General features: G+C 50.9%; 4 protein-coding genes across 8 annotated transcripts in view; 3 read left to right on the forward strand and 1 right to left on the reverse strand.

The window, feature by feature from the left end:
- Positions 1 to 2,068: 2,068 nt before the first annotated feature.
- IRF6 (interferon regulatory factor 6) lies at positions 2,069 to 9,705 on the forward strand. Of its 3 annotated transcripts, XM_027444776.3 has the most exons (9): positions 2,434 to 2,597; positions 3,313 to 3,413; positions 5,751 to 5,927; positions 6,600 to 6,804; positions 7,255 to 7,377; positions 7,483 to 7,629; positions 7,938 to 8,330; positions 8,720 to 8,838; positions 9,119 to 9,705. In XM_027444776.3, the coding sequence occupies exons 2-9, from the start codon at positions 3,411 to 3,413 to the stop codon at positions 9,338 to 9,340; spliced, it is 1,389 nt and encodes a 462-aa protein (XP_027300577.1). In that variant the 5' UTR covers positions 2,434 to 2,597; positions 3,313 to 3,410; the 3' UTR covers positions 9,341 to 9,705. The 3 variants fall into 3 exon arrangements, with proteins under 3 accessions (XP_071884364.1, XP_027300577.1, XP_027300579.1); XM_072028263.1 differs by lacking the exons at positions 2,434 to 2,597; positions 3,313 to 3,413 and adding an exon at positions 2,069 to 2,208; XM_027444778.3 differs by lacking the exon at positions 3,313 to 3,413.
- A 92-nt stretch (positions 9,706 to 9,797) lies between these two features.
- On the forward strand, positions 9,798 to 11,120 carry C27H1orf74 (chromosome 27 C1orf74 homolog). Its single transcript, XM_005023322.4, has one exon. The coding sequence runs from the start codon at positions 10,010 to 10,012 to the stop codon at positions 10,826 to 10,828; it is 819 nt and encodes a 272-aa protein (XP_005023379.4). The 5' UTR covers positions 9,798 to 10,009; the 3' UTR covers positions 10,829 to 11,120.
- A 564-nt stretch (positions 11,121 to 11,684) lies between these two features.
- On the reverse strand, positions 11,685 to 25,336 carry TRAF3IP3 (TRAF3 interacting protein 3). 3 transcript variants are annotated; one of them, XM_072028259.1, is made up of 16 exons: positions 24,829 to 25,336; positions 22,245 to 22,536; positions 21,316 to 21,430; positions 20,860 to 20,911; positions 20,635 to 20,659; positions 20,354 to 20,383; positions 20,050 to 20,145; positions 16,404 to 16,475; positions 15,996 to 16,136; positions 15,332 to 15,469; positions 15,022 to 15,157; positions 14,337 to 14,420; positions 14,198 to 14,257; positions 13,521 to 13,669; positions 12,131 to 12,406; positions 11,685 to 11,939 (listed from the first exon to the last, which is right to left on the reverse strand). In XM_072028259.1, the coding sequence occupies exons 2-16, from the start codon at positions 22,506 to 22,508 to the stop codon at positions 11,856 to 11,858; spliced, it is 1,722 nt and encodes a 573-aa protein (XP_071884360.1). In that variant the 5' UTR covers positions 22,509 to 22,536; positions 24,829 to 25,336; the 3' UTR covers positions 11,685 to 11,855. The 3 variants fall into 3 exon arrangements, with proteins under 3 accessions (XP_071884360.1, XP_071884361.1, XP_071884359.1); XM_072028260.1 differs by having other exon boundaries at positions 12,131 to 12,244; positions 24,544 to 25,336; XM_072028258.1 differs by having other exon boundaries at positions 24,544 to 25,336.
- The window catches only part of LAMB3 (laminin subunit beta 3), a 59,148-nt gene continuing 46,401 nt past the window's right edge, over positions 12,709 to 25,455 (forward strand). Inside the window, exon 1 of the mRNA XM_072028251.1 lies at positions 12,709 to 12,908. The gene's annotated coding sequence lies outside the window, so the exon portion shown is untranslated. The remainder of the gene's footprint in view (positions 12,909 to 25,455) is intronic.

Raw genomic sequence — 25,455 nt, forward strand, 5'->3', positions numbered from 1 at the left:
TTCAAGAAGCGGAGGAGCTTCTGCTGGGGTGCAGGCAGGGAGGGCTCCGCACGTTTTGCACGCTGGTGCGGAGCCTTCCACCATTTTGTGCTGCGCTCCTGCGCCGCGGCTGCAGGCTGGAATGTGAGCGCTGGGAGCATGGAACAAGACTCTGCATGCCTGGGACATTATGTTGCCTCATTGCATAATTTTGTTTTGCCTTATGGGAACTCAGCGATCTGTTCCCAGGAGAGAAAATGGTTCCTCTTTGTTTTGATGACTACAATCTTTTTCAGCTAGGAACAAAGGACTGAAAGAGACTTGAGTTACAGAGTCTAACTGGTGCTATTGCTGGTATCATGACATACAATCACGTTAATAAAAGTGCTGATGGTTTTTGGCACTGAAATTAAATCCCATAGCTCCTGGTAAGAAAATTCCTCTGCATACACTCTCATTGTCCTAAGTGCGTAGTCTGCAGACTGCTGATAGAGCTGCTGTCTCCTAGCCAGCAGAACATCACTTTATGATGTACAGTTTATCAACTAAATGAGTTCTTTATATGATGTTAAAAATAGATGCAAGTAGGGGTAAATATAAGCAGAGATAATTAACAATAATAAAAATAAAAAGAATAAAGAGGTTGGTGCTATTTGGCTCCTTGGAGGTTTAGGATCAATGCTTTATAAGGCGATACATACTAACAGAATATTACACCCAAAGAGCACTGGATGATTAGTTGCAAACAGGTAATATCTGGTTACGTGTCCTGCCTAGCAAGCTATCCCTACATTATCACCTATACAGTTTAAAAGCTGCAGTTTCCCAGCCAAGAGGATGGAAAAAGAGACGGCTTATTTCCCGTCAGCTCACCAACACAACATGCTGCCACATGCTTCGGCAACGGCTGGTAGAAACTCAATAAAAAAAAAAAAAAAAAAAAGCCCTGCAGAGGGCTGGGAAGACTCATTGGCTTGGCATCTGCATTGCCATTCAGCAGAGGCTGGAGGAAGGAGGCAGGGTGCAGGCGGGCACAGCTGCCCGCTCCCAAGGGACCGGCTTTAATGAGACAGGAGGCAAATTGAGTTCTTTTGCCCCCGCTGCAGCAGCCCTTGTGTAGCCAAGCCGCCTTGTTCCCTTCTGTTAAACTCACCAGCCCTTATCTCCCCCGAGACCGCTCTCAGTGGGCTGGGCAAGCTGAAGTGTCCTCAGGGCAGGCCTAGAAGGAGCTGAGCTCTGCCCAGTGCTGCTTCCAAGGCTCCCTGAGCATCTGGCCACAGGGGAAAGCAAACCTGCAACACCCCGACATTCTCCTGTCGCCAGCAGGACAGACGTGCGGACAGCAGGAATGCAGGGCGGATGTACGGCAGCTTCTGTGCTGGCCACTTGGGGATAGATCAAAGATCCCTCAGACTTTGGCTGGGATTTCAGCCCGATGCCTCCGCGCGTCTCCTCTCAGCTGCTCACCGAGCTGCCATTCCTTCGCACATTTTTCTGCAGCAGGAATTGCGACGTGGCAAAGGTGTTATTATTACAGGAGCAGCCGTCCCTCGCCTTCCAGATCAAAAATGGTCAGGTAGAACTAGCCCAACACATCTAAAATTCACCAAAGCAGCACCAAATTTTCTTCTTTCCCACGAAGGAAATGCCAGCTTTAGAGTCTCGCCTACTGTTTGTGTTTATTGCCAGACAGATTTTGTTACACGCTGACAAACTCCTGCTCAATGTTACCTCCAAGTGGCTACACTTCAGCAATGAATGAAGGCTGAGATGTTTACCTGGCACTTGGCACCTCGCAAGGCACACTTTCCAAGAAAAAATGCAGTTACATTTTCCGCTTGTGTGAAGATTTTCAGCGTTTTGGATTCATAATTCCAACCCCCCGGTGTAGGATTAAGCGCTGGCTGTAGGTTAGCCTTTCCTAAATCAGGACTCAGCACTATCCAGGGTGTCCATGAGTAGAAGGGAAATTCCCACTGTTTTTTCCACTTCGTTGAAACCGCATAGTGAATTATTTGATCCCTTGAAACCAAGATTCACCACTGAGTCACGGCTCCCCACCTACGGGGACGAGCCCTGAAAGGCAAGACGCGGGGTGTCCGCGGGGGCTGTGCGGGCAGGGACGAGGCGAGAGGAGGAACATTTGTGCGGCGTGCCCATGGTTGTGCAGTAATCACACCCGGCTTTACATTTTGCCCTAAAACTTGATGGATGGATCTGCTGGGCCAGGTAGGTTTTGCGCTGCGGAAAAAAAAAAAAAATTAGGAAACCTTTTTTTTTTGGTAAAAAATAATAATAACAAAAAATATATATATTTTTGCAACCCCAGAAATATGAAGAAGCACTTTTTTTGTACCCATTCCCCTACCAAAACCGGGGGGAAGGGAGGGCGGGGAGCGGCGCGGGGCCCCCCCGCGGCCGGGGGCGGGCCGGGGCGGTGCGGCTGCGCCGGGCGCACCTGGGCAGGTGAGGGCGGGGCCGCGGGAGGGAGCAGGGCGCGCCGTGCCCGCTGCCCCCCGCCCGCTGCCCGCCACCCCCCCGCCGAGGTCCCTTCGCCCCCCTTCATCCCCCCCATCCCGACGAGGAGAGTCCCCGGGGGTGCGGAGCGGGCGCTGCCGGTAAGTGCCGGGGGGTCCCGGTGCGCTCCGGTTCTCCCGGGGCCGTGCAGCCGTCGGGGGGGGTTACGGGAAGCGGAACGCGGTGGGGACCCGGGGGAGTCCCGGGGGGGTCCCGGGGCTCGATGTGGTTCCCCCCTGGGTGCTCGTCCCGGGCTGGAGGGGGCGCTCCGGGGGCCGGGGCCGGGCACGCCGCGGGGCCCCGCCGGCCGCTCGCCCTCCCCGGTTTAGCCCTGGGCTACGGCTTTCGGGCTTGGGGTGGTCCCGGGGCCGGTCCCAGCCCTGCCCTGCCTGCAGATCCCACACCGCGGCCCCCCCCCCCCGGCAGCCCAAATCCTTCGTGTCCCCGTCGGGGCAGTCCCGGGCCGGCACCGGGCGGAATTCAGCCGGCGGGGCCGGGAGTGCGGCCGGGCACCAGGGCGGGGGAGCCCCGGGGGCTGCGGGATTTGGGGAGCTGGTGGTGGGCAAAGCACCGAGAGGTGGGAACCGCCGGGTCCCCGCGCAGGGAGGTGGTGAAGTGCCAGAAAGGTGGGTGGGAGGTCAGCGTGTTTCTCCGGGGGAGTGCTAATGCTGAAGGTTGAGCCTTTGGGGTTAAAAAAAAAAAATAAATTATATATGTATAGGATAAGGTAATCAAATGAAATTAACAAGTGAGGGTTGAGGTGCCAGCCTGTGGCACTGCAGAGATGAAGCCAGAGAGCACCCCTTCCTTCCTCAGGGGCGTTGTGAACGGGTTGGGAAGGCGCTGAGTATTCGTGGTCGTGCTGGCAGAGGCTGAAAGAGTTTGAGCTTGGAAAACCCGTGGGCCACAGCAGCATGGTAAGAGGCGCGGAGGAGGGAGCCAGGAGGGGACGCGCGCATCCTTCACGCCCCGCGCTGGGTACCACTGCAGGCAGAGCTGTGCTGGAGCAGGGGAGCTGTGCTTCTCCTGCGCCCCAGCATCGGGAGCAAAGAACCTCTCGTTCCCAGGGCTTTGCAGGATTTCAGCCCCTTTCCAGCCAGGTCGAGGCAGACTTGGGTAGTCTTTTCCTGGTTTGCTTTTGCTCTTACCAGTACCTGCACTCAGAGTCACCACGATTAACCGCAGTTGACCCTGACCTTTGTCACTTGTCTGTGGCCATCAGGGTCACTGCAGGATGTCTGCTCACCCCTGAATTTGCTGGAGCCGTCTGGCCCTTGCAGCTTTCTGAGAGCAGGAGTGGCTTCTGGCAATGGTGGACCCTTGTGGGATGGAAGTTGAAGGCTGCGAGGGGCTGACTCACTGTCTGTGCCCAGCAATGGGATTCAAGTTGGTTTGCTCTCTGTTATTGTGTCAACAAGCCATTGGTGATAAAAGGTCGTAAAGCATTGTAACGTCTGGTATTGACAGAGGCTGTCTGTGATCCAAGGGACAATTCAAACCCAATACGGCAGCGCCAGCACACCGTCCATGTGACTGCGTTTATTTTGTTTCAGAGGCAGGCATTAAGTTTTCTCACTGGTGTATGGGCTTGTATTTAATCTTGGCCTTGCAAATGTGTGTGTACACAGTGTACGTTATTAGAAACAGAGGAAGCTGCTTAAAGTAAAGTGTAAAGGAGGTTGTGGAACAAGCTTTAGTTAGGATCTCTTTGTTGCAAGGAGAAGTTGCTGTTTTTCCTTTTAGCAAGTGAAATCAATACCTGTTCTGTTTTCGGTCTCAATTCTAAGTCCAGGGTTAACCTGGACTTTGTGTCTTTGCAAACATGTTACCGAGTGTGTAATTCTGATAGGGTTTTTAACATGAATAACTAATGTGGTAGTTCCAGAAGCATGAAAAGGAGGATTCCTTTCTGATGTTTGCAACACCTGTGAAGCAGTCTGCTAACATGCCCAGGTCCTTGACTGAGCACATTTTCAAACCATTACTTAAACGTGATTTGCAATTGATTCTGAGCATTTTCTTTGCTTAACAGATAAAATAAGTTGTGTTCAGATTAATTTTGTGTGAACACTTGCATTTAAATTGGATCTGTTGGTATTTCAACAAATAAAACCTGTTCCTAGACTAGTTCTTGGATAGTTTTTTTTAATCTCCTCCATCTCTGCTGCTAGACACATTTTGAAACTCCCGTGGCAGTATTCAGGGCTTATGGCAAAGGATTTACTTATCCTATAACTGCCTTGTTAGTGGGAAGTTTGCCATTTTTCTCATTGGTTTCAAGATTTACAAAATGAATATGCAAGTTACACCTCCTAAGCACACGTAGTGTAAATGTGTGTCTCCCTCCCAGTCTCAAGATACCAAATGCTACCTTCTTTTGCAGGGGACAGTCATTAATTTCGTATCTGTGACTTTGTTCTGAAGAGGAAGAGTGTTGTTGGTTGCAAATATAGTATCAGCATGGTACTACTTAAAAACAGTAAATTTAATCCATTAATTCCGTGGCGCTGCTTTTTTTTTTATTATTTATTTTTTATTTTTTTTAAGAAATTCAACAAAGTCAATATGACTTGATTTTTAGTGTCAGTGCAGACTTGAAGTTCATCTCCTCCTGGATAAACATCCTGGTTATAGGTCAGCACCTTACACTGGTGCTTGCAAGTGATTATATTGCATTCAAAAAAATCAAGAAAAAGTCATGAAATGACTTCAGGAGGAAAGTCCGTCTCTGTTAAACCAGTCCCCTCCGCTTCAGTCAGATGGTTCCACCTATACTTCATCTGGGGCAAAAGCTTCAGATTCAGCATGTAGTTTTCTTTTCCTCAATGCAAGCCTGGCAGGATTGAAGAAAAACTAGATGAGAGATTCCTGTTTGCTAAGGGGTACGTGGAGGCTTTTGAAATTCTAATGTCTGTTCTTGCTGCGGCTTGTTTGTGGCTTTATCTCCTGCGCAGCACTTACAGCTCAAGTTTGATTGGGGCTCACCCTCCCATGTGCTCAGTTAACACGAATAATGCAGGTTGTTATCCTAGAGACATTAGCAGTGTAGAAACATCACTTAGTGATGCATTTGTAACTCCTTTTGGTGGAATGGTAGTTAGCTAAATCTGAGTTAGTGGTTTCAATGTGTAATATAACCAACGATAACAGTAGCACCACGTAGAGCACTACATGAAGTTAACTTTTTTTTTTAAAGGATATGACTCTCAAGTAACCTTTTGCAGTTGGTCTGCTATTACCTCTGTCTCTTGTAGACCATGGCGTTACACCCGCGAAGAGTCCGCTTGAAGCCCTGGCTCGTGGCCCAGGTAGATAGCGGCATGTATCCGGGCCTTATCTGGCTAAATCGAGAAGCAAAGCGGTTTCAGATCCCCTGGAAGCACGCAACTCGGCACAGCCCGCAGCACGAGGAGGAGAACACCATCTTCAAGGTGAGGGAGGGAGAAGCTCGGCTGTACCACGGCTCTTACACAGAGACAAAGGGCTGAATTGTTGGCCGAGAGCGGGATAGGCGTTTCAGTAGCTGCTTCCAGGCGCATTTTGTCCTGTTTCTTTGACCTCTGAAACGCCACTTTGAGCACTTCAATGCCAAGCTTGGCACTGTGCTGGGAAGGTGTTTAGTTCTTTAACTCTTTCGGGCTGCAAAAGGCCTGACAATGTCTGGTTGAACAAACTGTGGGAGATTACTGCTGCTTGCTTCATCGACTTGGTTTAGCATGTGGCAGCTGCCCTGTTCTTCGCATCAAACCCGTTATTTATTTTTATATAAATCTTAACAGGGAAAGAAAAAACATCACTCCAGCACAAAGTTTCAGTTAATGTTACTGCTGTTCTTAAAATGAACCCCTTGGGAGAAGAATATTAACTCCTTTACTCTGAGGGATTTGACTTCCTCTGCCTTTAAGGTCCATTGCAGCCCAAACTGTTCTGTAATTGTTTGAAAACCCATTACAGAGGGAATGCCCACTGTCATCATCAGAAGAGCTGTAGTTAAGTCTTCTGTAGGAGAAGGATTTTACAATAAATTTGTTTGTAAGCTTCATTTCTGGTAAACGCCACTCTATTGCGAGGGCTGGACTGAGCATGGTGTACTTTGTCCCCAGGCATGGGCTGTGGAAACAGGAAAGTACCAGGAAGGAGTTGATGAGCCAGACCCTGCGAAGTGGAAAGCCCAGCTCCGATGTGCCCTTAACAAAAGCCGGGAATTTAATTTGATGTATGATGGCACCAAGGAGGTGCCCATGAATCCTGTTAAAATTTATGAAGTGTGCGATATCCCGCAGTCCCAGGGATCAATCATTAATCCAGGTGAGGGCCTTGCTGACACAGTGCTGGTTACTGAGCAGGCGTTTGTCCAACGTGTGTGCCTTTCTCCCTGTGGCATTAACTCTTGAGCTGCCTTTGTGTGCTGTAAAAAGGCACTTGCCATGTGTAAGCCCAGTTAGACTTAAGTTTCGAGGACTTGAACCATAGTATGCCTACAGTACAATTAACAGAGCTGCACATAGTTGCATGTTTTTTGCTAAAAAATAATAATAAAAATCCAATGTTGTCAATAGTTTCTGTATCCTCAGCTTTCTGAAACCAGGTATTAACCTGAAAATAATATTGTACAGATAAAATTTTGTCTTTTTACTTAGAAAATAGACAAAATTCTGCTATTGTGCAAAGCCAATGTGAAGATTATGTTCTTTTTCAAGAATGCATTTCAGTGTTTTACATCAAATTGTCTACCTGTCACTGTGTGCTTGTTTGCAGGTTCCACTGGCTCAGCTCCATGGGACGAGAAGGATAATGATCTTGATGAGGAAGAAGAGGAAGAACTGAACCAATCTCAGCATGTCCCTATTCAAGAGACATTTCCATTTCTTAATATCAATGGTTGGTGGCATAGGCTGTACTGAAGCAGTGAAGCTACTTGCTTGTATATTGGTGCATGCTTGCAGTCGAGTCTTGGTTTAGCAAATAATCGATTCCTTTCCACAGATTCTCCAATGGCTCCTGCCAGCGCAGAAAACTGCAGCCCTGAAGCTGTGTGGCCTAAGAATGAACCTCTAGATATGGAAATGCCCCCAACAGCTCTGCAGCATGACTTCTTCAGCAGCCCTGAGCTCTGGATCAGCTCTCTTCCAAGTATGTTTATGGATTTACAGTACTTCTGTCACTGTACTTAGAAGTTACAACTTTTTAAAAACCCTTTGGTTGTTTGCTTGTTAGCAAGAATATGACTTTTTTTGTGTGTGTGTGGGTGTGTGGTTCTTTGGGGACCCATGGGTTGGACTTGATGATTCTTGAGGGTCCCTTCCAACTCAGATATTCCACGATCTGTGTATAGCTAGAACATCCCTGTGAGTCTAGGTTGGACTGTGTGGTGTTTGTCTTCTGCTGACAAAGTATGCATAGAGGTCCAGGGAAAATCCTACTGACAGTTTCTCTCTCAGTGACAGACCTAGAAATCAAGTTTGAATATCGAGGAAAGGAGACGGGACCAACGACAACTGTAAGCAACCCCCAGGGATGCAGACTTTTCTATGGAGAGCTGGGTCCTATGCCAGACCAGGAAGAGCTCTTTGGGCCTATCAGTTTGGAGCAAGTGAAGTTTCCAGGAACAGAGCAAATCACCAATGAAAGGCAAAAGATCTTCACAAGTCGGCTACTGGATGTTATGGACAGGGGACTGATCCTGGAGGTCAGTGGCCATGCCATCTATGCTGTCCGGCTCTGCCAGTGCAAGGTGTACTGGTCTGGTCCCTGTGCGCCTTCTGCCGCCACACCAAATTTGATTGAGAGGCAAAAGAAAGTCAAACTATTCTGCCTGGAAACGTTCCTAAGTGGTAGGTAGCTTCTGCATCTGGAAGATAACGGAGCCTGGTCTGAGTACTTGGTGACACTGTTGGAAAGGGTGGTCTGCCATGGGGGTCAGTCTGGATGCATTAATTAATTTGCACATGCATGGAGCATGGGTAGTGGCTGCTGCTTCCCCTGACCTCAGTGGACTGTGGGGCATGTGTGCATCAGAACCAAGTGCATGTGCACTTACTTAACACTCTGAAAAGTATTGTTGGGCCTTGCTTTTAAAGGAAACTTTTCTGGGTTAAAGGAATAAATTGTAATTGTTGATGTGTGGGAGGTATAGCTAAGACTCGGGACAATACAGCGAGGTGGGACATAGAGTTTCTAACCAAAAGATGGACAACACTGCAGCATTCTGCTTTTCTTCTAGAGCTGATTGCCCACCAGAAAGGACAAATTGAAAAACAGCCACCATATGAGATCTACTTCTGTTTTGGAGAAGAGTGGCCTGATGGAAAACCTAGGGAGAGAAAGCTGATTGTGGTTCAGGTAGGAACTAAGGTCGTGAAGTGACACATGGCAGTCTTGCTGGGGCCACAGTATTGGCTCTGGATTGATACCCACAGAAACCAGAGAACTGTTCTTCTCTGTCATGGTTATTGGCACTGAAAAGCCCCAGCAGAGCTGGTAGATTTTGTGTCCTGAATTACATCAATTTGTGAGTGTGTTTTAGGTGATTGTGGACACCGTCCTGCAGGGGATTCCTGCCAAGGAACAGGGATGTACTGTGTGACTGCTAGGCTAAAAAGGCTCACTATTTCTTCAACAGGTCATTCCAGTCGTGGCCCGGATGATATACGAAATGTTCTCTGGTGACTTCACGCGTTCCTTTGACAGTGGCAGTGTGCGACTCCAGATCTCTACGCCTGACATCAAGGACAACATCGTGGCTCACTTGAAGCAGCTGTACCGCCTGCTGCAGACCCACCAGGAGGGGTGGCCAATGCAGGCCCCTGCCATGCACATGGCACAACCGCTGCCAGCACAGTGACAGGCACTTTGTCCTGCTGCTGCAGGGTGCCCCAGGGTTTCCTGCGTTGTACATATGGGGAGATGTTAGTGAGTGCCTTGCCTTAACCTGAATGAAATTTGTAAATCTGGTCTTCTGATTCACTTTCAACAGTCTATGGTATTTCTGTTTTGGGAGCATTTTAAATAAAGGGCATAAGGAATACCTCTAGCTTCACTGCTGTTTTTAGCTATTTGCTACGTGTAAATCAGATTTTTAATTCTGTAATATTTTTTAAAAATCCACTATTGACACGCTGTATATAAACACTCGATCACTAAAGGGGGGAGAGAAGTAATCTGTGCTTTATTAAAACTGCTTTATTAAAAGGTTTATTAAGAACGTCATCTTGTCGTCGTCTTATTTCTCTTTGGCTGCAACTGAAGAGCAGCCGAGTGCTTCTTCCACCGTGCTTTATATTCTATATACGTGTATTTTATAGATGTTTTTGGAGTAAAACCTGGCTTTAAGTCCCCCTCCAGCAGCCAGCGCCCCCTCAGCGCCCTCTTCCGTGTTTACGGGGCCGGGCCCTCAGCTCTGGGCCGCTCCTCCCCGCTAAGGCCGCTCCGCCCCGGCCTGGCGTGGCGCTGGGGGCCGGCCCGGAAGCCTGGTGCCGGGCGGCGGCTGCGTGTGGCGGAGCCGTTCCGGGGGATGGAGGCTCCGGAGCCCCTCCCGGCCCCGCAGCTGGTGGCGGCGGCTCGGGAGGCGCTGGGGGCCGGGAGCGGGCGGAGGCGGCGGCGGCTGCCGGCTTCCCGAGCCCTGCATCTGGCCGGGGAGGTGCTGGCGGTGGCGGCGGGGTTGAAGCCGGCGCTGCTGTACGACTGCGGCGCCGAGGGCCCCGCCGAGCTCCGGCGCTACCTGGAGCGGCTGCGGGAGGCCGGGCTGGCCCCGCACCGCCTGCACCTGCTGGCAGCCGGGGGCTCGGCGCTGCTGCTGCACCCAGGTGGGGCCCGGAGGCGGCTGGAGGCAGCGCTGCGAGCCCGGCCCGGGCCCTTCGTGGACGTGGCGGCGGCGAGGGGCAGCCCCCAGCTGTGCGGGCCGGCACAGGCCCAGGCCATCAGGGGTCACCTCGCTGCCTTGCTGGCCCACTTGGTGGCCGCCGAGGAAGCCTCCTCCGGCCCCATCTCCTGCAGCGAGGTCGTTGCCACCGGCTGGAACCTCTGCACCGTGTTCGGGGTGCTGCTGGGCTACCCGGCTGCCTACCACTTCCCCGTGGAGGAGGGCGGCGAGAACTGCCTGGCGCTGAGGCCGCTCAGGGTGTTCACGGTGCGGGCACGTTGTCCCCGCATCCAGGACGGGCTCGGGGTACAGATCTACTCCTTCAGCATCCCCGAGAGCCTCCATGAGGAGCTGCGGGAGGTGCTGGACGCCTGGCGCAATGACCTGAGGGACAGTTTCCGCGCACAGAGTGACTTTGTGGACCTCTGCATTTCGAGCGAGGTGGTGTCGCTGCCGGCGGTTGCCTTATAACATGAACACACACTGACTTTCCACCGTATGCCTCTCGTGCCTCAGGGAGCGAGGTGAGAAACCTCACCGAGAGGCTCCCGAGAGGCCCCCGAGCACTGGGGGCTGCGCTGTGGCAGCTTGGACCCCAACTGCTCAGGCCAGTTGCTGCAAGTCCGTGCACATCCCAAATCTGTGGGATCCACAGCCTGGATCCTGACTGTGCGCTGTCAGGTATATTTATTTTCTGCAAACAACTGGAGATTAATAAAAAATGATAACACCACATTTTTATAAAAAAACAAACAAAACTTTATTGTAGGCTCCATGCTGTATTTAGTACTCATACAATGTGGTCACACACCTCATAGCTGAACCTGCACTTGAACAAGGGTTGGGTGCTGCCATAAAACTGGCTGTACAGCTCCAAAAGGGGATAAAAAACACTGCCTGTTGAATTAATGTGGCACTGACCATGAAGGAAGTGGACACAGCTGTGGGGATGCTGCCATGAGACAGGCCGCTGGTAGGCTGGAGGAATGGTGGCTGAACTCGGGACAGGGGGAGGGTGGTGGGGAAGCTGCTTGGGATGGGGTTCATGGGGGTGATACAGAAAGCCCTTCTGAGGACTGGTTCTTTGTCAGCATTAAGAAATGGTCTGGGGTTCTGTGTTTCCCATGCACAGAGACAATAAATGAAGTGAACTGAGTACTCCTCTAAACATATACACATGGTTCCCAAACACACGGGACAACAGCTCTCTGCTGCCCTGTCTCTCCCATTCCCCATGAGCTGTTTGAGTGTCAGTTTGGGTGTTTTTGTCCCTCAGGGCAGGAACTGGGCAGTGCAATCTTGAGCTGAAGAGGAATAACCAGAGCAGTGAAGGGAAGGGGCAATCCCCCTGCATTTATTGGAGCTGTGTCAGTTTGCCTGGAGTGAGCCCAGCCCAGGGTACGAACCAGGGTAAGTATAAGAGCAGCAGAAGGTGCGTCACTTGTTGCTGCTGGTGAAGCAGAAGTCAGTTTCGAACAGAAGTCGCTGAGAAGATGCCTCACGGTCGGTAGTTTGCGAGGAAGGCAGCCATGGCCATTGCTATCACTGCCAGCAGAAGAGGGAGCCAGTTACCACGCTGTCTCTGCAAAGAGAAGCAAGCATTACCAGGAAGCTGGTGGGCAGAAGAAACTTCTCATTGTTCCTAACAGACCTCATTCATCTTTAAACACTGCCCGGATAAACGGGAGAACTGTCCCAGACCCATGTGGAAACAAACAACAGGGAAGCTCTGGGACCATGTGCCGCGGGGCTGAGGCGAGGAACATCTCCCACCTTTGCTGGCTTGCTCTGGACGTGGTTGAGCTCGTCCCGGCACTGGCGCAGCCTGGTCAGGCAGGAGCGGTACTCCTCGCTCAGGGCCTCCAGCTCGGCGCGCAGCTCCTGGCACTGCAAGGGGACGTTAGCGGGGGCGTTAGCGGGAGCGAGCCCCACGGTGCCAGGCACACCGAGACCGGCAGGGCTCCCGCAGCAGCCGTGGCTCTTCGCCTGTGCACGGGCAGCCTGGTGATGGGGGAGTTTCACTTCTGCCACCTCTGTGCCCACATATACCTGCACAGGACAGAGCAGATTTCAGGGTTACATGGTGACGCAGCCCGTGCCCTGGTTATTCCCGTCCTGTGACCTGTTTGCTTTCGCTGCCGTCTTTCATGGGAGAAAACAGCAATAGCTATTTTTTTGTGTGTAAGTCAGGAGGTAAAAAATCATGGGAGGGGGTTCACTTTGCTCTGTGAGAGCAGTGGAACGTATAGGGCGGGTGCCTCGGTCACGCTGCACGTCCCCAAATCCCAGAGAGCACCCTCAGTCCCAACCAGCCGCACGGTGCAAGACCCTGCCACCTCCTGGGTCCCAGCTGCCCTGCATCCCCAGCACCTGCAGCTGGTCCCCGCAGCTGGTCCCTATTGCTGGGGTTGCACTTTTACAAACTCCGTCCCCAGCTGGGGCAGGGTGCTGCCTGATACTGCTGGTGCCCTCACTGGAGTCGGGCTGTAGGACAACTCTTCCTCCTGCGCCGTTCCCAGGTCTGCTATGGAACGTTGCAAATCTTATTTTCGTAAGTCTCCATTACCTAAATTGCACTGTAAGAAATAGAGGACTGTTGGTGGCGGGTAGAGGGCGCAGTTTGTGCTGTGGTTTTGAGTCCTGAAGCAGTCTCTGATACGGGAGAGACCATGCAAGAGGAAACTTGCATGGTCAGGAAACTCTGAGTTTTTTATGGTCAAGTTTTACATTCTTGTTTTTTTGTTTGGTTGGTTTGTTTTGTCTTTTAGTGTTAGCAGACCCTTCGTGTTATCTGTGAACCTTTTCTTTTCCTCTGGTTCATTTGTGCTCAGGATTTCAGCTCTTAAAGCGTTGCTTTGGCTTTTCCCTATTTCTCTCCCTGAACTGGGTTCACCTGCAGAGGCTCAGCCGGAGCTGCTGAAGCAGTGCCCCTGGTCACAAAGCTGCTCAGTGCCCCAGCCTTGTGCACACCTGTTGTGGGCTGTAGCTGAGGCTGGTATCAAAAGAAAAAATCAGCAAAGGTAATCCTTGGAGCAGGTTCCAGGAGCAGTCTGGAGCCCTGGCTGCCTTCAGGAGCTTTAATGCGTTGTTTTCCTGCTCGCTCCTGGGAGCTCAGTCCCTAGCGGGGTGACTCCATCCTAGCTGTGACTCAGTGCTTCCTCACCTCGTTCTCCTTTGCTGTAAGCTGAGATGTCCTTTCCTGCATCTCAGCCTTCAGGCTTTCTTCTGCCTCCTCCTCAGGGTGCTTTAACAGAGCATTTTGTGTTTCCTTGGCAGGAGGGAGAGGTGGGCTCTGCGTGGTGAAAACCTGATCTAGAAAACAGTCAGGCTTCTGATGAGAAACAGGTCCTGGCTTCCAGTTTGCTTTGTATCTTGTATACTCAGCACAGTTTAAAGATAATATTTGCATGCTATGCACAGAGAGGAGCTGAGTTAGTTATCATAGCCTTGCCTCTCCTGCAGATGCAAGTTAATCATCTTTAGAGGAGTATTTCCAAGTAGTTGCCAGAAATGGAAGGGAAGGAGAGTTAAAATGCCTTTTATTACTTCAAGTACAGCTGTAATTGCAGTTACAAACTGGAATCTATCTATAAATCTATATATTTTTAAAAAAGTATAGCCACTGAAGTAGAATTTGCAATGAAATCCCTTTATTTTTTTAAGTACTTGCCATCATAAATACACTTGAAATTTAAAGTTAACTAACAAAATATAACCAATTTCACACAGTTTTAAAATAATCATTTATTCTAAACAAATAAAAACTGTTCCTAGAGTCACTTTTAACATTCCCATGTCCAGCTAGAGGAGTGCTAGATGGGAGTTAGAAAGTTTGCTGACCTTTCCTTTGCACCATCGCTTCCTGCATTTTCCTCTCGTTGGTCTGGTTCTGCAGCAAGTCTGAGGACATAAAAAGTCACCATCAGTGGCCACGGCACCAACGCAGGTCTTTCGTGCTGTGCTTCTTTGTGTTACTTACTGTGTAGGTGGCTGATTGTCACCTCCAAGGATAGCTTCTGGTTTTGTAATGTTAGCTTCTGATTTTGTTCTTTTTGCAGTTTACCTGAAATAATAATAGTAAGAAAACCTGAAATAATAAGAAAATCAGGGTTGATACAAATCTCCATGTGTTTTTATGCAAGTATGGCAGATTTCCCTTTCTCCAAATGTGTAAAGTGGAGCAGAGATTGTTGGGTCCACTGAAATTTAATCTCTGAAGGAATGTACTTTTTAGCTATTAATTACACTTGCAGTTTTGGTAGCTTCTTCTAGTGCATCTTAAATGATGAATAAATTAATTGAATGTGCTTTAAACCCGTTTGAGTGAGACTATTGTGAAAGCTGAACTGCCAGCCAACTGGTGTTCCTTAATTTTGTTTTAAAATAGCCATGAGAAACAATTACTGATCTCTGACTTTCTAGGTTTCCCATTCCACTCTGTCTTCTTGGGAAGTCACTTGGCTTTCCTGAAACACCTCTAATCTGGTTGGAAGCTATGTTCGGAGCCCTTTTGGAAACCAGAGGCTCTCTGCAAGCTGAGATGTGCAATGCATTCAGAGGAAGATAATTCTGGGTGTGCTTGGCTGTCAGGATCAGGCCTTTACGAGTATCTGCTTTATATCTGTCCTCCACTGGGAGGAGCGTCCCGTCCCCCTGCGCGGTACCTTCGATGGTGCTGATGTGCTCAGCTTGGAGCTGGTTGTCCTCCTGCAAGGCGCTGGCGTGCTGCTGGAGCTCGGCGTGTTCCTGCTGCAGGCGGTCCAGGGCCTGCTGGAGCTGCTCGTTCTGTGCCGCTGTGTGCTGGGGCGAGAGGAGCCTGGTGTTAGTGGGGGCACGTGAGGGGGGCACCCGAACGGAGGAGGACAGAGTAATTGTGCTTCACCAAACTGGCTTTTTTTTTTTTTTTTTTTTAATTAGGTGGGAAAAGCGGGCTCAGTGGGAGATGGTGCCGTTCCCGCAGGGGAGCTGACGTACTTGCAGTTTGCTTTGCAGAATGTGGAGGTTGCTCTCCAGCTCGCTCTGCGTCTTGGTCATCTGGGTCCACTCGGCTTTGAGCGTGGTGTAGTGCACCTTCCAGAGGGCCAGGTCCTCCCTCGTCACCTCCAGGCATCTCTGGGGGAAGCGGGGACCGCGGGTGGACCTGCTGCCCATGGGACTGTGCCGCGGGAGGCCAGGGGGAGGCCAGCCTCACGCTGCCCCAGCCCCACGCTGCTCCAACCTGTCGTAACCTGGCATGGATCTGATGCCGTGGGACGATGTGGGGACAGGGAAGGCTGGTAGGGCTTGGGACACGATTTGGTTAGTGTCCTGAAAATGCCTGCCAGCAGTTTCCTTTGATCCGCAGGATGCCTCCTGGGAAAAAGCTGTTTGGATGTGAAGTCACACCAGAGAAAGCATCTCCAGAGACCTCGTGTGCTGGATGCTGTGTGCGGCTTGTGGCTTGGTGGGCATGGGGAGGGGATGGGGTGAGGAGTGGGGCAGCAAAGGGAACACACTCCTAACTGCTGAGCAGCGGTGTGTGTCTCCAGATGTGCTGTTCTTAATAACCTGATGTGGGGCTTACGTGAACACAGGTTGGCACTAAACTGACCTTGCTCAGTAACTTAAAAAACAATCAGGTATAAAACACGTTTCTTACCTGAGAGTTTTGCAGCTGCTGCTCTGCTTGGAGTTTGTCTTCGAGCATCTTCTGAAGAGCCTCCTTCGCCTTCTGCTCATAGGTCTGCTTCTGGTCCTCCATCTCTATCAGGATCTTCTTCACGCACTCCTTTGAGTAACTCTTTAATGGAGGAACAGAAGTGCTCGAAGGGTCTTATCTGGCATATTCCTAATCTTGCTAAGCCTGAATGTTAGCAAATCCACAGTGTGTAAGCGCTACTGTTAATTTACTGTGAAACATTGCTTCAGCAAAGAGGAGAAATACTTTTCAGATCCATATCTAATCAGATTGCTCTAGAAACTGAGACCCGACCTAATTACATGATTCAGTATTTCATTTTCATGCCTTTCTTCACCCGTGTTTGTTTCTCAGAGAATCGGGCATTACCTGGGTGCAGGCCTGCAGCTGATTTTCAAGGGCCCTTAGTTTGCACTTCAGTTTGTCTTCATTCAGCTGACCCTGGGGAAAAACAATTGGCCCAGTGTGTGTAAATCAAAAATTATACAATACGCCTCTGATGTTTTGTTAGCTTGTTTGTTCTCTATCTCCCTTTTCTTCTATATTGTGGCTAAACTTGGTCAAAATCTTTTCAGTGCTTAGAGCTCAAATAATCCTTCACAATCCCAGAATAGGTGGGTTACGGGGGAAGGAAAACCTTTACGCACTGGAAAACCCTGCGGAGGCAGAGTGTGGGTGCCTGCAGTAGGAGAAGGAAAGATGATGAAGTGATTTCACACCAGGTGGGATGGAATTGTCGGACACACGGCCACTGTCTGTCCTGCAGGCCGTGCTCCCTGCTCCTGCCTGCACCACTCGGTGCCTGCAGCCCGGCGGTGCCGGCTCTGCTCCTGCTGCTGGCATTGGGAAATGGCCCGGGTCTGCCTTGCGACATCGAGCAGCTGGGCAGGGGGACGGATGGCAGTAGTGGTGATTCATTTTCCCTATTATCATCTCCTCTCGGTGTTAGTCAGACTTTTTACTTAGGTTTTGTGAAACCAGACTGCATGCAAATTCAGATAAAAATTTCTAGCAAAGGGTTCACGTAGGCTGTTTTTCCACCGCTGATACTGAGAACATCAGTACCATCTCTGCTTACTGCTGTTTGAAGTCAGGCCTCTGAATAAGCAGCTCCTTGATGTTACGGGAAGAGCTGTCAGACCCAAGCAAAACCAGACTCTCTGGTGTCTTAGCACTGCTCAGATTTGCACAGAAGTCAGTTTACAGTCGCAAAGAATAAAGCTTCCCAGTTCAGTTAATACAACAAAACCTGAAGGCTATATCCCCTTAGAAAGTAGGTGGAATTTTGAAAAGCAATTTTAAATGTAGACTTTAATGCCTAACTTTGCTCTGCAGTGCGTTTCATTCTGCTCTCTGCAGAGGTTCGCAGGGGAGGGTGGTGGTGGTGGTTCACAGCCCTTGTGCACAGATGTAAATGACTCTGCAAAGTACCAGGCAATGGAGCACCAGGCCCTTCCTACGCTTGGGAGCAGAAATGTGCTGGCAAACTCCTTTAATGAGGATACAGCTTACAAATTGGTGAAAGAACATACGGTATGGAGATTTCCCTAAATGGAACAAACTGCCTGTTGCCAGAACAGCGTGTCGGCGAGGGGCGAGTGGGCTTGTGCACATGCGAGGGAGGGCGTGAGCAGTCGTGCCTCTGACCAGAAAAGTTGTGTGAGCTAATCTTGGGCAAGCCCTTGTGCTGACAATTATGGACATGAAAGGAGCTGGTTTAAAGCACCACCACTACCCCCAGGAAAAAAAACTCCCCAAACCACCCCACAATAACAAAACCTTATTGCTACCGCTGTCAGATGGCGGTTGTTTTTTTCCTGTCTTCTGCAGTGTCTCACGTGGTGCTGTTTTTGAACACCACCTGGGGATCCTAGCATGAGAGCCCAAGAACAAAAACGCAGTCAGAGGAGAGGACTGGGGCTGGTGTTCAAAATGCGCTCCTGCAAATGCTGGATTTGAATTCACCAAAGCCCTCGAGTCTGAAGTTACAGCCTGAGCAGCTCCAAAAACCTTTGCTTTAAAACCATTCTGCATTTTTCTGCGGCTGTCACTCAAGTGCCATACACATCTTTAAAACTGTTCTGGGCCAGCAGCCGCAGTGGTCTGGTTGTCCTGTGACGGGGGAATTTCCCCTGATACTCCTTTCTGCTAGCCATTTTAAATAGCTAGTTTAAAGCGATAATTTTTAAGTGCTGTTTCTGGAGAACTTCCAGTTTGCCCAAACACGATGCCTGTGCTAGAAAAATGGGTCCAGAAAGTTACAGGAATGCACTGGATATGACAAAGAGCTTAAAATTGGCAGGGCTCCAAGACATTTCCAATAGCCTGGCTCAACTGTAGAGCTCAGAAAGGGATGCAAATGATTTAAAGGAATAATTCTCTTTAAGAAGAGCACAGCTCAGAAGTAACTGCTCTTAACAACCATGACTGACTTAGCTTCCTGCACCTGGCAGTGTTTTTGAACCAACAAAGCCAGTTGTACAACTGATGGGGTCTGAGTGCCGGACCTGTGGTGGGACAGGCTCCAGCCTGGAGGTAAAACCACAGGGAGGAGGAACGGGGCACCCATCCCTGCGGGGTAACGATGCTCCCATCCTCCTGCACAGCATTCACTTGCTCCATCAAATGAGAATCACCCAGGAACATGAGCAATAACTCAAAAAACAACCATGTGGCCATTTCAAGACTTACTGCTGGCTGGTTGGGAAGGATTTAAAAGCTGCTGCAGCACACACAGGGCAGCCCACCCGGACACCACTTGCACTGCTGTACCCGTCCACACCTCCTGAGCAGCCCCTGCCCCTCCGGCCCCCTCCCGGCACAGCCCCTGCCTTCTTCCCCAGGTGGTGCAGAGCCAGCAGCGAGCTAATTCTTAGTCCTTGATGAAAGGTTGAAGGCAAGATCAGCAGCAAAGCCTCCCTTCTTTGGCAGAGATAGCAAGAAGCAAAGTGCACCCACCTGTTTCTAATCTGAGGTTTCATGGCTACTTCCTGCAGTGTGTGTCAGTGTTTTTTCCTGCTCGCATTATATTTGAAGAAGCAAGCGAAGGCGGAAGTTTCTAACCACAGTACATCTAACACATTTTTTTTACAGCATCTCATCCTATCATTTGCTTTTCTGCCCCAACAGAAACTTCAAACCACTTTTTTTTTTTTTTTTGGATGGCACACCAAATGGTATATTAATAGTTGATTTAATAACCCTACTTAAAGCACTTCACGGGTCACCATAAAATGATTCCTAAAATTCATCACCTTCCTCTTACCTCCTGATGCAATGAGGAGGAGGGGAAGCCCTGGCTCAGTGCTGCCTGTAGGATTTTGTCTGAGCTATGAGGAAAAGGCTCGATGCATGGCCACAGCTCAGCAGCATACCCCAGGCTGGGCAGGTTCTCCAGTTTGGAGCAGCTAAAATTTTTATTTTGGCCAGGAAAATTTGGTTCAAAATGTCTAAGACTTGACTAGAAGAAAAACAAGGTGGAAGGTGGTTGCTTGGATTCACTCTTTGTCTTTTTTTTTTCTTTTTTTCTTTTATTTTTTTTCCCCTACTTAACTACTTCTACTGTCTTTTTACTTGAGCAAAGGTGGGAAAAATGAGTGCTTTAAAAATAAATAAATAAATCTTGGAATTTTACAGAAGAGAAGGGTTTTACACCTTCTGTTAATCTGAAAGCAAGGTAAATGCTGTTGCATTTTTTTGTAGGGGATGATAGGGACAAAATCAAGCAACATAACCCCCTAACTTCTTTCTGAGTTTGTGTTCAACCTGCCCTGAAAAGGAAGGGGAGAGCAAGGAAGGGGAAAAAGCAAGCAGCTGCTTCCAGTCCGACACGGTGCCTTGTCTTCCAGGTGGCAATGTTGCTGCATTTCAGACCCGCAGCATCTCCAACCTGTACAGCACTGCGGCCAGGCCGAGCTACAGCTTGGAAAAGGAGGCACGTGGGGTTTTTGCTGGTGCAGGCAAGCTGATCCCTGCCATGGCAAAGCCTTCCCCAGCCCCAGCAGCCGCCTGGTACCTGCCAGGATTTTTCGGAGGCTTTCAGCAGCGTGGAGAGCAGCTCCTGCAGGATCACCATCTTCTGCTTCAGCAGCAGCTCGCGGTGCAGGGCCTCCTGCAGGGAAGCGAAGCAGAGTCAGGTGGCCCTATGGGGGCCCCTTGGGGCTCGGGGTGTCCCCAGGTCTGGCAGCTTGTCTGTGTGTTTTCTTGGCAGTGTTAACACTGGGTACGTGGCACCCCGTTGTTTAATAACAAATAATCCCATGGCTGTACTTGCTCAAGGGCTGCTTTCCAGGGAAGCGCTTACAGCGTGTGGTGCCTACCTTCAGGTAGCTGGACAGCTGTATGATTTCCTGGAAGGGAAAGGGGAAATATTTCAGTCCACAGGATTGTTTCAGTTCACAAACATCTACATTTCCAGGGAAGTGGAAATTCTTTCTGCAGTTCCTTATGGCACCTTTGCCATGCAGCGCCTGGAGTAGCCGTGTCATTATTCAGGAAACCACAAAAATTTAGCACCAGTTGGTGTTCAGGTCAGAAATTTTAGTAACTGTGCTCTTTTGCAGGAGTTCAAGTCTAGTTATTGTCCATGTGTTTTGCTTACCTTATTTAAAACCGCTGTTCCACAGCTGAAATGGAAAAAGAAAGCATGTAAGTGAGGTGAAGGTGATGCAGGCTTCTGGAGCAGCCCGGGCACCAGCCTCTCCCCCCAGCCGGAGCAGTGCGTGGATGCTCAAGGAGCTCATGCAGAGAATGGGCACGGGCTGGGCCCTGCAAGGCGGCCTCGTGGGGCCTGAGAGCGCAGGGCAGGAGGGGGGACGTGGCTTACTCTGTCTGCTGGCTCGAGTCTTTCACCCCTGCGCTTGTGAGCGTCTGAGTTCCTGTGAAAATAAAGCAAGAGGATGTGCCCAATGCCCTGCCATGGAGGGGCCCTGGAGCTCTTTGTGCGAGTGTGTGCTGAGCTCTCCAAAAGGGCACTGTGTCTTGGGGGGTGAGAGGGTAACCAGCACCCAGCCCAGCAGGGACAAGAAGCAGAATGCTGCTGGGCTCAGGGGGAAAGAGAAGTGTAATTCTGCAGCCTGCAGTTAGCCTGTGTGTCCAGGATAATCTGGGGCATCTGCAGGGAGCCCCGAGCACCTGCTGGGGAGCTCTGCTCACTGAGCTGCGGGCTGGCTGACGAGATATTCCTAACGCCTGCAGCCTGGTGGGGATGCTCAGCCCGGGATGGCAAAACCAGGAAGGTGCTCAGCTCCTGTCCTGTGACTGCTGAGCATCCCTCACCTACCTCGGGTGTTCGTGGAGACGCATGGCACAGGGGTGGCTTCTGCCGAAACATCGAGGGGGCTGCCAAGGCCGAGCGGGGAGAGCACAGGGGGGTATGCGGGGTGGCTCCATGGGCGCTGGAACAAAAGGGTGGCTTGTGTCAGGATCTCTCCGAAACAGAGGGTAAGGAGATATGGCTGGGTCAGGATTTGTACCTCCAGTGGCTAGGGAGTGCTAGAGCATCAAAGAGATGCTGAGAAACCAGGGCTGCTTCAATGTGGACCTGCTGGTTTGGCTGCAGCAGCACCAAAACTCTTTTACCAGCAGGTGAAAGCCCGCTGGGTGGGAGCAGCTCTCCGTGCCCATGTGCTGAAAGGGGAGCTTGAGGGTGTGCTGGTGTCCCACCGGCACCTCACCTTCCACTGCCTCTGCTAGCGTAAGTTCACAAAGCCCCTAGGATGAACTTGCTCTATGCCAGGGGAATTATTCATTTTGCACGGGATACAAATTTAGAAGGAAATCTGTTTGACTCTGGGGTGTTTTGCATTGCGCCTTTCTGTAAATCTCCTGACTCTCGGGGTTGCCGTTAGCTGGGCAGCACTGGGCAGGCAGCGGGGCCACAGAGCGTCCTCTTTCCTGACAAAGAAGGTGCTGGGGGAAGCCAGGTGTTCAGAGCACAGTTTTCATGAGGGAAAAGTAATTTATGTGAGTGCAAAACTAGTCTGGCAGCTAGGACGCGGGGCTGTATTTAGAGCAATGGCAGTAACACTCCATCTGCTTCAAGTTGAGCTTGGAAAACAGGAAAGGAACGTGCTGGGAGGGAGGCATCGCTGTTTACCCGTGCCTGACTCCGCAGTGTGTAAGGAAACACGAGGTTTTTGCAGGTGCATTCTCACTTTGCACTTTGGCTCTGCACCAGAGAAACGGAGCTGCCCGCGGGGCTGGCGTTACCTGCAGCAGGCCAGGCGGGCTGGGGGCGGGCACATGGAGGCCCCTGGGAACCTCCAGTGTGGTGCTGGACAGATTCCTCCTCCGGAGGAACTCGCGTTGCCGCGGGCTTTGAGGCAGCTCCTCCGCCATCCGCCCGGGCCTACGGCAGCTCGGCGGGTGGCTCCGCCGCCGCAAGGCCTCGCGCGTCTCGTGCCGCCGCTCGCACTTCTCCTCGTAGCTCTCGCCCGTGCGCCGTGGCCGGGCCCGCTCGGGAGGGCTGATCATGCTGGGGCCACCACTACAGGCCTCCGTCCTGCCAAAACCAAGGGATGAGACAGGATTTGAGTGAAAAACAAGCGTTTCTAAGACTAAGTAAATGTGAGGTATTTGTAGGCGGACTAATTCTGGAGTTCTTATCCAGTGGATGTGAGTGGTGTTCGTGGAAAATGAGCTTGTGCATGCTGGTGACATAAAACATCCCGCTCTGGTTTTGCTCCTCAGTGGGGTGGCTGCTGACCCAGGGGATGCTTGGAGCAGAATTGCAAACAGTGAGCTCAACCTCATGAAGTTGCCTTCACTACCAAGTAGTAGTGCTTCCACAGCTTCCTCTGGGAGAGCTCTCTTCCCTATAAAATAAAACCCCTCTGTTTTTTAGACAAATTTTTGTGTGTGTGTAGTTACATTTTTTTTAGCCAACCGAAAGAAGATGATGGAGCCACAGGAAGCACAATAGCTGCTGCTGTTTCTGTAGTAAAGTTACAAAGTGTGTCTATCTTTTGTCCTACTTTTTCAATAGCTCCCAAAATAGCCTTGCCATTGAGTAATTCATGCCTCGAGCAGTGGTGTGGTGTTTCTGAGTGGTGGCTGCCTTCCTGTGTGCAGCCTGTGGCTGTGGGGCCAGGGGTGTTTTGGGGTGCAGAACCTGGCAGTGCCCTGCAGGTCGGGGTGCCCCTGCTCCCCAAAGAGCCCAGCTGCCGGGTGCTGCTGTCCTCCAGCTTTGCATGGCTGCCAGACACCCGTGCTTTCCTTTTTACAAGGCTTTGGTTGTGTTTGGACCTTTGCCTCTGCATCAGTCAAAGAGAAAGCTGAGGGATAACCACCTGCAGCATCCTGTCCTTCCTCCCTCAAGCGAGCATCTCATCCCCTCCTGCCCCTCGCCGATCAGCAGGGAAGGGGCTCGTTGTCCCTGTGCCATTCTGGGAGCGGCTCTGCGCCTTGCTCCTACTCAGCCTGGGGCCATGTTGTGTGTGGGGTTTTGTTCTCATGTTTAGTAAACCATGTTAATGTAGGAAGGAAGAAAAAAAAAAACGAGAAAATTCATTGGTGTCACTCTGTCTCAAGCAATTAGGAAGTCATTACATCTAATGGGAGGGGAAAATGTGAGCAAGTAAAAATCCATTTACGTATGCAACACTTCCATGCTTTTTAGTCTGCGGTAAGATCTGTGCCTTCGCTCTTTTTGCTGTCGGGCTGTGCTGCCATGCAGGCACGTCGCTAGTGCCTGCTGCTCGCTGCGGGGCCTGTGCTCAGCGCTGCCGGGGCTGATCCTGCTCGGGGCTCAGGAAGCTGCAGCAGCCGGCAGCACGCTGCCGTGAGCGCACAGCCCGCCGGGGCGTGGGGCCGTGGTGCCCTGCAGCCGAGCGCTCCTGAAAGAGGAGGCGGCGCTTGCTGAGCCCTGCATTCATAGTTGTTTGCATATTCCGCTCTTTGAAGCTTCAAATGGCTTCTGAAGCGTCTCTAATTTTACCTTAAGCTTAGCTTACCAAAGGGTCCCACCAGTGTTGCGTTTGTTGGGTGTTTCTTACTGCCAGGCACTTTAAGATGAAGGGGTCTGGGGCCACGAGAGGCTAAGCAGCTTATCTTTGTGCCAGATTTTGTGTCCATACCGTAATGACCCTGCTGTGCCCAGCTAGGCCTTTCCCCTCCATTCTCACGCCTGTGTCCCCTCGCCCGGTGGGCACGGCAGGGCCAGGCGAGCAGCTTCACCCCACCGAGCCACCCTGGGCACCCACCTGCACCCCACAGCATGCTGCCTGAACACCCAGCAAGCTCCACGGCTTGGGACAAAACACGTATCTGCAGACAAACCTGCTCCAACCTCTTCAGGACATGATAAAAGTGTTTTTTTTTTTAATTCGGTTTTCGTAATTTTAGAAGTGGCCTAATTGCACGGTGCACCCAGGCCTTGGCCATCCGGCTCCTCCGGTGGGAAGCAGCACAGCCCCGCGCCCAGCCCGCCCGGCCATCCCACAGATGGGTTAACCCAAAATGGGCTTTAAAGTAAGGTAAAGCTTAAAGAAATGCACGGTCCATTACTCACCCCAAGCTGAGCAAGCTGTTGAGGCCTTCTTGACAAGCTAATACTTTATTTCCTTCTTCTGTTACCCCAAATAACCCTCTCTAATTAACAAACGTGTCCTCTATCTTTGCTATCCAAGTTGTTAACGTTTCTTGCTTCAAGGGAAACAAACAAAAAAATTGTTTCTTGCCGGTTCATGTTACAGCCTCCCCGTGTCAATCATGTAGGCTGAGAGCAGGGTGAAAAAAAAGTGGAAAAAAGGTGCTCTGCGCTGAGCAGGGCAGCCCCGGTGCCGCGGGCACTTACCCGGCTCCTACTCAGCCACCGTGGAGCAGCGGGGCGAGTGTGGTGCTGTGGGGTGCAAATGCACTACCGCTGTCATCGCGGTACTAGCGACTTCAGGGTGCTGCTCCCTCGCCCTTTTTCTTTCTGTCAAACAGGAAACGTTGAAGCCGCAGCCCCGGTTCCTGTCCTGCTGGCGGGCGGGGAGGCCGGGGGTGCGCGCGCCCGGCACGGGGAGACCGGGTTATCTTGGGGTGCCAAAGGCTGCGGCTTCCCTCCATGCAGAGCCAGCGGCTATCTCTTGGGCCATCTCCCTTTATCGCTCTCTGACACTTGGAGGCTGAGCGCTGGTCCCAGGAGCTGCCTGTGGAACCAGCTGACCGAATCTCTCCAGGCTGCTTTGGGGTAAAGAAATCCAGACTTAGCCAAGTGCAGTAATGCTATTATTTGAAGGCCTCTTGCAGATTGGAAGGAGAAGAAAAAAAAAAAAAAGTATATTTTAGCAGCCGAGGGGAGGTCACAAATGGCAGAAATTCATTAAGGTCTTTAGAGAAGTGAAAGCTGTGTTAATGCAAATCATGCAGCAAGGTTGGTTTAACCAGCTGCATGCTGATAAGGGCTCTGCGCATACTCAAGTGGAGAAGGAACAAA

Source organism: Anas platyrhynchos, chromosome 27, assembly GCF_047663525.1.
Source record: "Anas platyrhynchos isolate ZD024472 breed Pekin duck chromosome 27, IASCAAS_PekinDuck_T2T, whole genome shotgun sequence".
Taxonomy (NCBI): Eukaryota; Metazoa; Chordata; class Aves; order Anseriformes; family Anatidae; genus Anas; species Anas platyrhynchos.